The following is a 16,065-nucleotide window of genomic DNA, read 5'->3' on the forward strand; positions in this document are numbered from 1 at the left end:
CAATGGTGGGGGTGTGGCTGGACTACTTGGCAGCAGCTTTGCTAGTCCTCTGTGATCAAATCAGTTTTATCAGCAGGAGTTTATCAAAACTACAGCAGCCTAGTAAGTGACACTTCACTGGAATCAATCTCTTATAGTATACAGGTCCTTCTCAAAAAATTAGCATATAGTGTTAAATTTCATTATTTACCATAATGTAATGATTACAATTAAACTTTCATATATTATAGATTCATTATCCACCAACTGAAATTTGTCAGGTCTTTTATTGTTTTAACCCCTTCATGACCGGGGGATTTTTCGTTTTTCCGTGTTCGTTTTTCGCTCCCCTCCTTCCCAGAGCCATAACTTTTTTATTTTTCCGTCAATTTGGCCATGTGAGGGCTTATTTTTTGCGGGACGAGTTATACTTTTGAACGACATCATTGGTTTTAGCATGTCATGTACTAGAAAACGGGAAAAAAATTCCAAGTGCGGTGAAATTGCAAAAAAAGTGCAATCCCACATTGGTTTTTTGTTTGGCTTTTTTGCTAGGTTCACTAAATGCTAAAAATGACCTGCCATTATGATTCTCCAGGTCATTACGAGTTCATAGACACCAAACATGACTAGGTTATTTTTTATCTAAGTGGTGAAAAAAAATTCCAAACTTTGCTAAAAAAAAAAAAAAATTGCGCCATTTTCCGATACTCGTAGCGTCTCCATTTTTCGTGATCTGGGGTCGGTTGAGGGCTTATTTTTTGCGTGCCGAGATGACGTTTTTAATTATAGCATTTCGGTGCAGATACGTTCTTTTGATCGCCCGTTATTGCATTTTAATTCTGGCGTTTCGAGTTTTTTTCCCGCTACGCTGTTTAGCGATCAGGTTAATACTTTTTTTTATTTGATAGATCGGGCAATTCTGAGCGCGGCGATACCAAATATGCGTAGATTTGATATTTTTTTTATTGATTTATTTTGATTGGGGCGAAAGGGGGGTGATTTAAACTTTTATGTTTTTTTTATTTTTTTCACATTTTTTTTAAACTTTTTTTTTTAACTTTTGCCATGCTTCAATAGCCTCCATGGGAGGCTAGAAGCAGGCACAGCACGATCGGCTCTGCTACATAGCAGCGATCTGCTGATCGCTGCTATGTAGCAGAATTGCACGTGTGCTGTGAGCGCCGACCACAGGGTGGCGCTCACAGCGACGGGCAATCAGTAACCATAGAGGTCTCAAGGACCTCTATGGCTACAATGGAGACGCATCGCCGACCCCCGGACATGTGACGGGGGTCGGCGATGACGTAATTTCCGGCCGCCTGGCCGGAAGCGGTAGTTAAATGCCGCTGTCTGCGTTTGACAGCGGCATTTAACTAGTTAATAGGTGCGGGCAGATCGCGATTCTGCCCGCGCCTATTACGGGCACATGTCAGCTGTTCAAAACAGCTGACATGTCCCGGCTTTGGTGCGGGCTCACCGCGGAGCCCTGCATCAAAGCAGGGGAGCCGGCATCGGACGGTATAGTACGTCCGATGCCGGTAAGGGGTTAATACTGATGATTTTGGCATACAACTCCTGATAACCCAAAAAACCTGTCTCAATAAATTAGCATATTTCACCCATCCAATCAAATAAAAGTGTTTTTTAATAACAAACAAAAAAACCAACAAATAATAATGTTCAGTTATGCACTCAATACTTGGTGGGGAATCCTTTGGCAGAAATGACTGCTTCAATGCGGCGTGGCATGGAGGCAATCAGCCTGTGACACTGCTGAGATGTTATGGAGGCCCAGGATGCTTCAATAGCGGCCTTAAGCTCATCCAGAGTGTTGGGTCTTGCGTCTCTCAACTTTCTCTTCACAATATCCCACAGATTCTCTATGGGGTTCAGGTCAGGAGAGTTGGCAGGCCAATTGAGCACAGTAATACCATGGTCAGTAAACCATTTACCAGTGGTTTTGGCACTGTGAGCAGGTGCCAGGTCGTGCTGAAAAATGAAATCTTCATCTCCATAAAGCATTTCAGCCGATGGAAGCATGAAGTGCTCCAAAATCTCCTGATAGCTAGCTGCATTGACCCTGCCCTTGATGAAACACAGTGGACCAACACCAGCAGCTGACATGGCACCCCACACCATCACTGACTGTGGGTACTTGACACTGGACTTCAGGCATTTTGGCATTTCCTTCTCCCCAGTCTTCCTCCAGACTCTGGCACCTTGATTTCCGAATGACATGCAAAATTTGCTTTCATCAGAAAAAAGTACTTGGGACCACTTAGCAACAGTCCAGTGCTGCTTCTCTGTAGCCCAGGTCAGGCGCCTCTGCCGCTGTTTATGGTTCAAAAGTGGCTTTACCTGGGGAATGCGGCACCTGTAGCCCATTTCCTGCACACGCCTGTGCACGGTGGCTCTGGATGTTTCCACACCAGACTCAGTCCACTGCTTCCTCAGGTTCCCCAAGGTCTGGAATCGGTCCTTCTCCACAATCTTCCTCAGGGTCCGGTCTCCTCTTCCCGTTGTACAGCGTTTTCTGCCACATTGTTTCCTTCCAACAGACTTACCATTGAGGTGCCTTGATACAGCACTCTGGGAACAGCCTATTTGTTGAGAAATTTCTTTCTGGGTCTTACCCTCTTGCTTGAGGGTGTCAATGATGGCCTTCTTGACATCTGTCAGGTCGCTAGTCTTACCCATGATGGGGGTTTTGAGTAATGAACCAGGCAGGGAGTTTATAAAAGCCTCAGGTATCTTTTGCATGTGTTTAGAGTTCATTAGTTGATTCAGAAGATTAGGGTAATAGGTCGTTTAGAGAACCTTTTCTTGATATGCTAATTTATTGAGACAGGTTTTTTGGGTTATCAGGAGTTGTATGCCAAAATCATCAGTATTAAAACAATAAAAGACCTGACAAATTTCAGTTGGTGGATAATGAATCTATAATATATGAAAGTTTAATTGTAATCATTACATTATGGTAAATAATGAAATTTAACACTATATGCTAATTTTTTGAGAAGGACCTGTATTATGCTGCTCTCAGATTACATAGTAAAAAAGCCTGATGACATATTCCCTTTAAGTTAATGCATAAACTTTATGTATTGGTCAATAAAAATGTAAAAACTTACGAAATCATAATTTTCCTTCAGTAACTATAGAAAAATCAGACTAAAGGATATATAAACACTAATGCAAAAATCTTTTGTGAAAACAAAACTTTTGGCCACTATAGTATAAAGCCATTTATTGGGACCTTGTGTGGGGATCTGGGTGAAGTGTGCAATATTTGTCTGTATACTGTATGAATTATTTATCTGAAAAATGTTATAAACCTCATCTATTTAAGAGGGATCGATGGCTGCAAGTGCAAATACACAATTACTTGAGTAATATAAAAGTCTAGTAACATAAAAAAAGCATCAAAACTGCACAGCGTAGATATAAGGAGCTGCTGATCTCATTCACACATAGAAGTAAAGGTTTTGGGAGCTTCTACTTGCTCATGAGAGATAATGGGGCCATGACAATTTTCAAATCTCTTGATTAAAGATAATACCAATTAAGAATTAAAAGGACTTCTGTCACCTGGATTTTTTGCTATGTAACCCAAGAGCACCATGATGTAGTGGTAGAGGGCCTGATTCCAGCAATATATCACTTACTGGGCTATGTTTTCCAGTTTTAATACAATCAAAGTTTTATCATCAGGAGATTATCACTACAGGACAACTGTCCTCATGCCTTTTAGTCCAGCGACGCTCCCAGCACGGATTAGCAGCTTTCTTTTACTATACAATGTACACAGAAAGCTGCGGTGTGAGCAGAGTTACATACAGCTTAACCTCTGCTAAATCTGCAAAAGTGAAAACTGACTGTATCACAACTGCTGTACCCATTAAACTAAAGGTACCGTCACACTTAGCGACGCTGCAGCGATACCGACAACGATCCGGATCGCTGCAGCGTCGCTGTTTGGTTGCTGGAGAGCTGTCACACAGACCGCTCTCCAGCGACCAACGATCCCGAGGTCCCCGGTAACCAGGGTAAACATCGGGTAACTAAGCGCAGGGCCGCGCTTAGTAACCCGCTGTTTACCCTGGTTACCAGCGTAAAAAAACAAACAGTACATACTTACATTCAGCTGTCTGTCCCTTGTCGTCTGGTTCCTGCACTGACTGCTGGCCATAAAGTGAAAGCACAGCACAGCGGTGAGTCACACAGCGGTGACTCACCGCTGTGGCTGTGCTCTGCTTTCACTTTACGGCCAGCAGTCAGTGCAGGAACCAGACGACAAGGGACAGACAGCTGAATGTAAGTATGTACTGTTTGTTTTTTTACGCTGGTAACCAGGGTAAACAGCGGGTTACTAAGCGCGGCCCTGCGCTTAGTTACCCGATGTTTACCCTGGTTACCAGTGAAGACATCGCTGAATCGGTGTCACACACGCCGATTCAGCGATGTCTACGGGGAGTCCAGCGACGAAATAAAGTTCTGGACTTTCTTCCCCGACCAGCGATCTCCCAGCAGGGGCCTGATCGCTGCTGCCTGTCACACTGGACGATATCGCTAGCGAGGACGCTGCAACGTCACGGATCGCTAGCGATATCGTCTAGTGTGACAGTACCTTAAGTGACACGTCGCTGGAATCGGGGTCTCGGCCCATGCATAATGATGCTTTTAGATTACATAGCAAAATCCCACTGATAGATTCCCTTGAGGTGGCTGCTACCTGGAGGTAAAACAGATTGTAATCAAGTGTCCAGCAAATCTAGATGATAAAGGCTTCAGTGTCCCACTACCTGCCTCTCGGAGCGCGGCTATCTACAGATCATTCACATACCTGACAAGCCGCTTCCTGTAGTGCTCATAGGTGGTAAATGAGTGTAACCCGGGGGTCCCATCATCGATGTAGGAACATTTTGCCTGGAGTCTAGATATACATTTCCTGAGACACAGGGGGAAAAAAATACCGATATATTATATACGTAACTTTTTCTTTTATGCCAAATACAATAAACAAAATTTTTTTTATATATATATGTATGTTTATATATATGTATGTATATATATGTAAAGATATATATGTGTGTGTGTGTGTGTGTGTGTGTGTGTGTGTGTGTGTGTGTGTGTGTGTGTGTGTGTGTGTGTGTGTACCTCAGCACAAGAAAGTGGACTTATTGCCCGAACGGCGTGGCAACGTTTCAGATGTAATATCCTCTCTCAAGGACATATACATACATACATAAAATGACTTTTTGTGACGGGTGTTGCCTGTTTGTTAGGGAATTCCCACATGTATTCAGCCTGACTAGCAGCTGAAAATCATTCAGCTGCGGCGACAAAAACTAAATCTCCGAGCACGCCAAAATACTCGGAGACCACCCAAGCGTGCTCGGGGAAACCCGACTAACGAGTATACTCGCTCATCACTAGCTAAAATCTTGCGATACATAACCCCGTCCATCCTCCCACCAATACGGTGCAGTAATCCTGTCCCCTTTGCAGAAAAGCACCTCAAACTATGATGTTTCCCCCACCATGCTTCACGGTTGGGATGGTGTTCTTGGGGTTGTACTCATCCTTTTTCTTCCTCCAAAACACGGCAAGTGGAGTTGATACCAAAAAGTGCTATTTTGGTCTCATCTGACCACATGACCTTCTCCCATGCCTCCTCTGGATCATCCAGATACTAATTGGCGAACTTCAAACGAGCATGGACATGTGTTGGTGCGAGCAGGGAGACCTTGTGTGCCTGGTAAATTTTTAATCCATGATGGTGTAGTGTATTACTAATGGTAATGTTTGAGACTGTGGTCCCAGCTATCTTGAAGTCATTTACCAGGTCCTGACCTTTTTCAGATCATCCTTACCCCACGAGGCGAGATCTTACATGGAGCCCCAGACCAAGGAAGATTGACAGTCATCTTGTGTTTCTTCCATTTTCTAATAACTGTGCCAACAGCTGTTCCCTTCTCACCATGCTGCTTGCCTATTGTCCTGTAGCCCATCCCAGCCTTGTGCAGGTCTACAATTTTGTATCTGGTGTCCTTAGACAGCTCTTTGGTCTTTGCCATGGTGGAGAGGTTGGAGTGTGCTTGATTGTTTGTGGACACGTGTCTTTTATACAGGTAACGAGTTAAAATCGGTGTAAATAATACAGGTAATGAGTGCAGAGTAGGAGGGCTTCTTAAAAAAAATAAATAAAAAAAAACCTACGATAAAAATTACAGAGGTCTCCATTCTTTGTAGGTGGGAAAACTTGCAAAATCGGCAGTGTTTCAAATACTTATTTTCCCCACTGTATATTTTAGGAAGACCTAAGTCTAAGCTCCCGAGCAAAGCTTAGAATTAGGCCACTAAGCGGACAGTTAATCACTACAGGTCCGCCATTTCTTAGCAGGGTTCTACATCAGATTACTGTCGTGGCTGTCAAGCTCACTATGACCGATCCATTTACATACAGATCCCATTCGCATGTTATCGGGTCTTTTAGGACTAAATGGCGGGGTACAAAGTTATTTCAATATACTGGAACCCCCTGAAGGAACAGGGATGGGAACGGCGCCTCAGAAACACAAAGTGCCGGATATATTTTTTCCATTTGGTTTTTGGGTCTCCTCTCACCTGTCCCGAGGTGCTGTGCGGGTTTGGTATTATGCATGTTACCATGGCATACAGGTGACTGGACGTTGCTCTGTGGATGGATAAACCCGGTGTGATTGAAGAATTCACTGAGCGAGGAGCACAGGTCGGCAAGCTGGACCTGATCCAGTGACCAGTTCTTGAGATCCGCTTGCCTCATACTTTCCATTAAACCTGAGTACAAGGGAGAGAATGTATTTTTGAGTTATAAACATAGAAAGTGATTTAAAAAATACCCCTGTCCCAAAGAATGTGCAGCGTCTGAATATTCTCCATATAATAGGGATCATTGATTTTTCAATCCTAAATTTTGCTTAGTGGTGAGAAATCCCAGTAGCACTGTCCTAAAGAAGAGCGCAATATGGAGTGGGGCTCAATACGGAGTGGGGCCCAATGTGGAGTGGGGCCCAATGTGGAGTGGGGCCCAATACGGAGTGGGGCCCAATACGGAGTGGGGCCCAATACGGAGTGGGGCCCAATACGGAGTTGGGCGTAATACGGAGTGGGGCCCAATACGGAGTGGGGCTCAATATGGAGTGGGCTCTCCGGAACAGACTCCACTCCATATTGAACTCACTTACAGAACAATACAATAAGTAGGTAAAGGCTCCATAACTCTAGATGTAAAGGGGCTTTATAAGAAAAACATATATGACCTATCCACAGGATACGTGATGAATATCTGATCTCTAGAATGGGGTCCGACACCCCCACCAACCCCCGTTTTCGTTGATGCGGCCATTGTGTGTATGTGTAAAAAAAAAACCCGTTAGTGGCCACAAACTTCTGTGTCTTACACTGAAGCATTTTTCACTGCTCTGCCCTAGGATCCTTTCCCACTCACGCTGGCAGAGCAGCGGTGCTGGAACATAGTTTCCCTCCTCTTGTGACTCTATACTTGATTTGCAGGCACATGACTTCACAGTTACGTGCCACTTTATACGGCAAGGATGAGCAAACACTTGTGGAAACCAAAGCGGGATAAACGTGGAAGTTGTAAATTTACAATCCCAGGCCGGTCATAGGTGTCCATAAATCAGCCCCGGACTCTGGGAGAGATGTATATGTAACCTACAGATGTCGGAGGAGCTCCTTGTATCTGTGTGTTTTATGGACACTTCACAAGACCTGTACTTTTAAGTCTGCCAAATCTCAAAAGAAAGAGAAGCAAACGCCGCGGTTAATCCCTGGGACGCTGCGCCATAAACTGCACACAGGTTTGGATTACAAATGGACAACAGATGCATACTGAAGAGCAACGGGACAAGAGGCCATTTTGCAAGTGGAACGAAAAAGTTCCAAAAATGCTGTTTGTGTCTCCGGCAATTCCATGTCACTCTGGAGCCCCCCCTCCCCCCAAAAATGAAAACCCTGCACATCCCTCACGTCATATACCAACCTTGGAACTGGGAGAGATCCACCTCCGACCAGTTGGCACTGCTGGCAATACGGCAGCTTTCTTTGAGCATGTCTAAAGTTGAGTACCAGTCTGAAGGGGGAAAAAGTATATATATATATATATAATATTATATATATTTATACTGCTCTATAAATGGGCAAATTTACCACTCAGGTGTCTGGGAAAGCAGAGTAAGTGCATTCACAGTAATCCAGTCATTTCTTTCAGAACAAAACCACTCTGCACATTACATTTAAAAGCATTTATGAGCTGTAATAAGTCTTATCCTACAACCCCCAGCATTTTCTAAGCCAGTGGCCGGTATCAGTACTAAGCTGGCAATTGCCCGTGAACATACAAGCCGTAGTGTCATGTGTTCATCTTGGCCAAGAAGAGCGGCTCAGGTAAGGAAGCGCATTTAATCCTGCTGAGCAGAAGCCCAGATCAGACACAACGTGCTCCTCCATCTCATAATCTCAATTAAATCGGGGCTATGAATAGAATCCGAAAACCCAAGACAATATCCCAATATTATTCCTGTCCACGCACCAGGGAGTGAGAACTAAACACTTTCTTCTTCACGAGCGCAGAACTACACCATGGAAACTCATACCGCACAAGTGTATAGATAAGACCGCGCCATCTACTGATTGCAAAAGGCAGCTCTAGTTAGTATGCGGACCCTCGCACAAAGGCGCCATCGAGTTTAAAGAATATGGTGATATTTGCATCTTTTATTGCTCCACTATATATATATATATATATATATATATATATATATATATATATATATATATATATATATATATATATATATATATATATATATATATTTTCTTTTTTTTTTTTTTTTTAATTTATTTATTACACAGATTTTCAATCAAGTTGCATTGAAAAAAATCCTACCGTTCTGTGCACACAGCTCCCACAAAGATCTATGTGTCTCTTTGGATACATGCTATGGAGAAACCCTTAGAAGGCTGATTGTGTTACTCCCTTCCATGCACCCCCATGTACAGGCAGCAGAGAAATAATGTAGGGCTGCATGGTCAGACAACATCCATAGTTTGTAACCATATGGACACAGAGGTCTACATTGGAGCATACACAAAACAATCTTTTTTTTTTTTTTCAATGAAGACTATTTGCAAAGTAATTTTTGATGCATGGAGGCTTTAAGAGATATTGCAAAGCTGGACAGTGCCTAATTAATGACCCTCCACTGATGTGTATGGGTAGCTGCGGTAGTCGGCGCGGTCAGGTGCCCGGAGGAGGCTACTGATACATGTAAAGCGAGACCCAAGGACTTGTTCTTACCTGAATTACAAGGCAGCGACTGCTGTGTTAGAGAGGTCTGATGTGCGAGCGGCTGGTGCTGATGATTTGGGTGATGTTGTAGATGCTGGTGCTGCTGGGCAGGATGCGGAGCCGGGTGCTGTGCAGGATGCGGTGAATGCTGGGCAGGGTGCGGGGCGCGTTGCTGAGGGTGCTGCGGTTGGTGACAGTGAGATGTGTGCTGGTTGGGGTGCTGATGGTGTACGACAGTGTGATGGATGTGTGGTGAGTGCGGGGACTGCTGTGTGTGGATAGGAGTGTGGGACATGTGCACTTGTCCCATAGAGTCACTCACAGACGTGCCAAGACTACTTGCGTGGCTATTTGTCAGGTTATTTTGGCTACCGTGCTGCTGAGAGCTCATTGTGCTACTGGGGGAGTGTTGATATGAGCAGGGTGAATGTGTCTGCTGTGAGGACTCGGACTGGAGATTCATCAGGCCTGCTGAAAAATAAAAAAGAAGAAGGGAGCACAGTTATTACATAAGACTTCATCACTGGCACTCACACAGTCAGCCTTTATTTGCAGGACTGTAATGGTTTCCTGCTTCTTACTGCAGGATTATGGTATGCCCACGTGGCAGAAAAAACTGTGCTGCAGACATCATGAATAATGCACAGCAAACGCAGCACATGTCACTGTGGATGCCACCATGGGGTAAGACCGGCTGCGAATATAGCGCCATTTTCACGATATTAGGGGCACACTGCGGACTGAAAATCTGCAGCAAGTTTTTTCGTCATTTACATGTAGATGGGGGGGGGGGGGGGGGGGGGGCTCCTAAGGAAAAAAAAAAGTGACAACTAGGCATCAGAAGGGTGGATTCACATCTGATTTCATTTAAGGGGATGACAAATCTGCCTCAAACTCCATGTTTTACCAGCAGATTTGCAGCAGACAATGAAAAGATGCAAATCCGCAAGTAAGACAAGTGCATTTTGGGAGGGTATGTAGAATAACATGGTGTGCGAGTCCACCCTGGTCATTCAGCCTGGAGCTTTGAGCATGGACTGAGGGTGCCGTCCATGAGTGCCCACTTCACCTACCTTGGCTTATGGACTGAGCAAAGACATTCTTATATAGGCTTCGAAATGAATCGCTGAGATCTTCAAAGTTATATTCTGGGAAAAGTTTTTCTCGCTCTGGCGTGTTGTACTGCGACTGCTGCGTTAATGTTGGAGCGGTTTGCTCAGGATGGCTCGATACCTAGGATTCAATAAGGAGAAAAAAACAATTTATTAGGGCAGAAAGTCACTGTGCACATTCTGATATACAAGAAAATGCAGCATATTATTCCGGCAGTAGTGGAGCAGTATTGGGGAGGGACATCTCATTAGTCATCCTGTTGAATATATTGTAATAGAATTTATACTTTTATGGATTTTAGATGCCATAACACAGTCAGGAGCACTGCAACCTAAACAGATTTCACATAATTATTTCTGGAGAAGATGAAAATTAAGAATCAAGCCATATATTTCTGCTAAAATTTACATTTTCCATGATTTTCGCTCCTGAACTTTTAAAAAAAAAAATGAACATAATCTTACACGGTCCTACCTATATTTTTTTGGTGCATGAACAGAATTATTTAGAATCATACTGCCCCGGCTAGTTTAGTATTAGGACTGGCACATAAAAGGCAAGCCATAGTGTGCAGCAAGATGTACCGGATTCCAAGAGCCGCCATTCCTCCTCAGTGCACGATCTCTGTGAAGAGTGTGCATTGAGCAGTGGTCACTTACACCGTATTCACCCCCTTGGCATTTTTTTGTGTTTTGCTACCACACAACCTGGAATATCACAGAGTTTTTTTGCGGGTTGGATCAGTTCACGTAAAGAACATGGCTACAACTGTGAACATTTGGGTTCCTTTTTATTGTGAAGCAAACAACAAATAGGACAAAATAACTAACGTTCAGTGTGCATAACTATTCACTCCCCTAAAGTCAGTACTTTGTAGAGCCTCCTTTTGCAGCAATTACAGCTGCAAGTCGGTTTGGATAAGTCTCTATGAGCTTTCCACATCTTGCCGCTGGGAGTTTTGCCCATTCCTCAAGGCAAATCTTCTCCAGCTTAGAAGGTTTCCTTTGGTGAACAGCAATCTTCAAGTCTGACCACAGATTCTCAATTGGAATATGCTCTAGGCTTTAACTAGGTCACTCCAAAACATTTACACATTTCCCTTGAACCACTTGAGTGTTGCTTTAGCAGTATGCTTTTGGGTCATTGTATGGTTGGAAGGTGAAGCTCCATCCCAGTCTCAAATCACCGACAGACAAACAGGTTTTGCTCAAGAAAATCCCAATATTTTGCATCATCTATCTTGCCTTCCCCTTGACTTGGACAATTTTCCCTGTTCATGATGCCAAAAAACATCTCCAAATGATGCTACCACTACCATGTTTCACTGTAGGGATGGTGTTCTTGGAGAGATAAGCTGTGTTGGTTTGGCCCCAGAAATAGGATTGACCTTGGGTGGCCAAAAAGTTAAATTCTGGTCTCATCTGACCACAGCACATTCCTCTATACATTTGGGGAGTCTCCCACGTCTTTTGGTAAACCTTACAATTGTTGTGTGTAAGTAAAGGCCTTTTTCTGCTCACTCTTCCATACAGGCAACCTCTCTGGAGTGTACGGGGAACTCTGCAGTTCCTTCAGGGTTACCTCTGGTCTCTTTGCTGCCTCTCTGATTAATGCCCTCCTTCCCTAGGCTGAGAGTTTTGGTGGGCATCCATTCTTGGCAGGTTTGTTATGGTATCATGTTCTTTACATTTGATAATGGATTTGATGGTGATCTCGGGGATCATCAGAGATTGGGATATTTTCCTGTAACCCAACCCTGACTTGTACTTCTCAACAACTTTGCCCCTGACTTGTTTGGAGATGTCTTTGGTCTTCATGGTCTTTGGAGATCTTCTTGGTATTCATTGTGATGTTTGGAGATCTCCTTGGTCTTCATGGGGTTGTTTGGAGATCTCCTTAGTCTTCATGGTGATATTTGGAGATCTCCTTGGTCTTCATGGTGGTATTTGGTTAGTGGTGCCTCTTGTTAATGGTGTTGCAGCCTCTGTGGCCTTTCAGAAAAGGTAAAGTGTATATACTGACAGACGTGTGACCGGTCACTAAACATGGGACTTATGAAGGGAATTGCTTGAACCAGAATTGTTTAGGGGCTTCATTGCAAAAGGGGTGAATACATAAGCGCATGACAATTTTTAATCATTTGATCGCATACATTTAATTTATGCCTATATTTTTCTCACTTTACTAACTTAGACTATTTAGTGCTGATTTATCACACACAAATCGGATTACAAAAATATTTACATACAGGATGTAGTGTAACACAATAGGTAAAAGCCAAGGGAGGAGGGACACTTTCACAAGCCACTGTACATCCTGCCACTCCCTTCAATGTTTATCAGTCTGATGGAGCATCAGTAAGGCAGGGCTTGGACAGAAAGGACTAATGGGGGGCTTGAAATATTTTCTAGTGATTGGTGGGAACAGAAAGAATCAGAGATCAATGATCTATCCTGGATAAATGGCCATTGTGGGACAATCCCAATAATAAAGGCATGTCAGTCTATATAGGTCAGAAATTACCCTTGTTACTCACTCATAGGATAAGTAAATTCTACCCATCAGCCACAGGGCCAAGTTTTGTTTGTCTACTGACAAAGCTTTAGAGATTCCCACCACCAGAATTACATCTAGTGATTAATGTGACGAGTCCTACACCATCAGTGACATTTCCAAGGCAAACATGTCATGAGTGCCAGATAGAGATCCTCGCTGCCATGGATGGTGTGGATGTGTGTGTATTATAGAAGCTCAGGAATCTTGCATTTTAGGTTCTGAGATATCAATCTGTCCAGTTGTGAAGCAGAAGTGTCTACGAATCAATGCCAACTGCTACCTTGGAAAAGAAAGGGACACGAGGAGCACTGGAGTCAATTGCAAGATAAGTCCCAAAATTAAGTGATTTTGCAGATGGTGGCCACAGACCGTTCCTCTTGTCTTTTCTAAGTCCTTCCTAGTTTTGCCGATGTCCAATTCACCACTGGTAGCATGGGAAGCTATCTGCAGCCCAGTCTGGTCGCACAGGTAGTCCAGATCCTCCAGGATGGCTCATCCATAAGTGCCGTTACATGAAGCTTTGCTACGTCTACCAGCAAAGTCTCAAGTTGTATGGATTAGATACCAGGACATGGACTGTTAGATGAGGGCAATAAAAGGGCATCTAAAAAGCAGCAGGACGAATATCTGCTACTTTGCCTCTTGAGGAACAAGAGGAGCACAATCAGAGCCCTATAAAATGCCCTCCAGCTGCTCCTGGTGAGAATGTTCTGATCATACTGCCAGAAACAGACGCCACATTAAGTAGCACTAGGGACTGACATCCTATAGAGAGACCGATGCTCACAGCCAGCACCAAGCAGCTTGATCGGCATTCACCGGAAGACAAGAGCTTTGGCAGGTCCACCATTGGCGTTAGCTACAGATGAGAGCAGGTTCACACCGAGCACTGACAGACGTCACAGTCTGACCTTGTTGCTGGTGGGTCAGTATTTATATACGCGGTGTACACACATACGTACCGGTGTATAGCTGTGCACGCTGCCAACGCTGTTCAAGTTTAAGGACGCCACACTCTGATCAGAAAGGCTGTTGTTAAGGCTGCTTCTAGGACTGTCATTGCCATCCTGACTTGTGTTGTATAAAGTTACCTAAATGGGGAAAGGAAAAAAAAACTAATTAATTAGACACAATCTCCACAGTTGTTTGATCCTAATAGTTCGTCAAGATGTCAACAGCTTCAGTAACTGTTTTTGTGAAAGCTGGGTGACAATAAATAAGGCAGCCATCACAGAGCTCACTCAGCTGTCACCAAGCATTCTAGAAAGTAAATCAGAGCCGGGATGGAAGGTCGGGGGGCAGCTCACACGAGGCGGGATGGGTGGTCGGGGGCAGCTCACACGAGGCAGGATGGGTGGTCGGGGGCAGCTCACACGAGCCGGGATGGGTGGTCGGGGGCAGCTCAAACGAGCCGGGATGGGTGGTCGGGGGCAGCTCACACGAGCCGGGATGGGTGGTCGGGGGCAGCTCACACGAGCCGGGATGGGTGGTCGGGGGAGCCAGGATGTGTGGTCGGGGAAGCTCACACGGCTAAAGACACTTTTTGCAGTTGCAGGAGGTCAACAGGTTGCAGAAAAAGAAAACCTCTAAATTATCCTGCAGTTACTACATGGAGAAGTACAACACGTGCAGAGCTTCTGGCTGCGGCTCCTTCAGCATTTTCCAATGGAGCAGCCTTCTTGGCCTCAACAAGCCAGCTCTGCACTGCTGGGGGTTATCCTGCTCTGATGAGCAGAGTCATCTATACGAGTCGTCCTCGGCGATTTTTATAACCATTTTAGCTTTCAAAATGTTATATAACTTATTATTTATGTCCTTTTCAGGTCTTCAATGAATGATCTCAGATGAGGTGATCTGTAAAACTCGACCTGGACAGATAATGGGCGTTGTAATGGAAACCTCAGGAACCTGCTGCTCTTTCTCCCCCCAAAAAGAAAATATAAGTGTGCCAGAAATATTATATGTACATACTGAATATTGTACTATCCAAAGTGATGACCTGGAAGAGCAGAACGACTCGGTTTCTATAGCTGGATCATGTGTAAGGAGCTTCCCATGTAGGAGATCCTTCGCAGATAAGACCCCCCCCACTTACCCCTGCCGAGCAGAGAAGACCCCCCTTATGAGGAGGCCTCCCAGAAGAGAAGACCCCCTGCAGAGGAGACCTCCCATAGCAATTGAGCTGTTCAGGACAAACTGACCACATTACAGAGTAGATGGCAATATTCAACCAGTGTCTCTCCAGTTATTACAACACTACAGCTCCCAGCATGAGACATCTTTCTCACGCTCTCTTTAAATATCTGTTCTCTCATTACACATCCATGAAGTTAAATGTTAAATTCTGACTACTTTCAATATTTAAAAAGGCTGATTAACACCAATGATCAGCTAGCCACTTGCCGCTTCATGGGATTCAGTCCACAGACTCGCAATGATCAAGAGATGGGGGGACCTTTAATTGTGATTGAATGAAGCACAGTGTGCAATGTATCACCAGCCCTCCAGGCTTTCCTTAAGGGGCTGCCGAGTGCTGAACTAGGATTTTTACAGCAGCCCCATAGAGAATAAATGAAGTGGTGGTCGAGCATACCACATGCAGCGCCATCTTATACCAGGGATTTGTCGATCAGTGCAGGTCCCAGCGATAGGTCACCCACTGATTAGCAAGTTATCACCTATTGTCGATCAGTCCAAGTCCCAGAGATGGGTCACCCACCGATCAGCAAGATATCACCTATTGTCGATCAGTGCAGGTCCCAGAGATGGGTCACCCACCGATCAGCAAGATATCACCTATTGTCGATCAGTGCAGGTCCCAGAGATGGGTCACCCACCGATCAGCAAGTGATCACCTACAGTTGTGGCCAAAAGTATTGACACCCCTGCAATTCTGTCAGATAATGCTCAGTTTCTTCCTGAAAATGATTGCAATCACATATTCGTTGGTATTATTATCTTCATTTAATTTGACTTAAATGAAAAAACACAAAAGAGAACGAAGCAAAAAGCAAAACATTGATCATTTCACACAAAACTCCAAAAATGGGCCAGACAAACGT

At 44.3% G+C, this 16,065-nt stretch overlaps 1 protein-coding gene across 1 annotated transcript in view; it reads right to left on the reverse strand.

Annotated features, from left to right (window-relative positions):
- FOXJ3 (forkhead box J3) overlaps positions 1-16,065 on the reverse strand; it is a 63,384-nt gene that overhangs the window by 869 nt on the left and 46,450 nt on the right. The window contains exons 7-12 of the mRNA XM_069740892.1: positions 13,966-14,094; positions 10,408-10,567; positions 9,344-9,805; positions 8,027-8,116; positions 6,610-6,801; positions 4,826-4,930 (exon numbers count right to left, since the gene is read on the reverse strand). Of these exons, the coding sequence (XP_069596993.1) occupies positions 4,826-4,930; positions 6,610-6,801; positions 8,027-8,116; positions 9,344-9,805; positions 10,408-10,567; positions 13,966-14,094 (1,138 nt within the window). The remainder of the gene's footprint in view (positions 1-4,825; positions 4,931-6,609; positions 6,802-8,026; positions 8,117-9,343; positions 9,806-10,407; positions 10,568-13,965; positions 14,095-16,065) is intronic.

The sequence above is a fragment of the Ranitomeya imitator genome, chromosome 10 (assembly GCF_032444005.1).
Source record: "Ranitomeya imitator isolate aRanImi1 chromosome 10, aRanImi1.pri, whole genome shotgun sequence".
Lineage (NCBI taxonomy): Eukaryota > Metazoa > Chordata > Amphibia > Anura > Dendrobatidae > Ranitomeya > Ranitomeya imitator.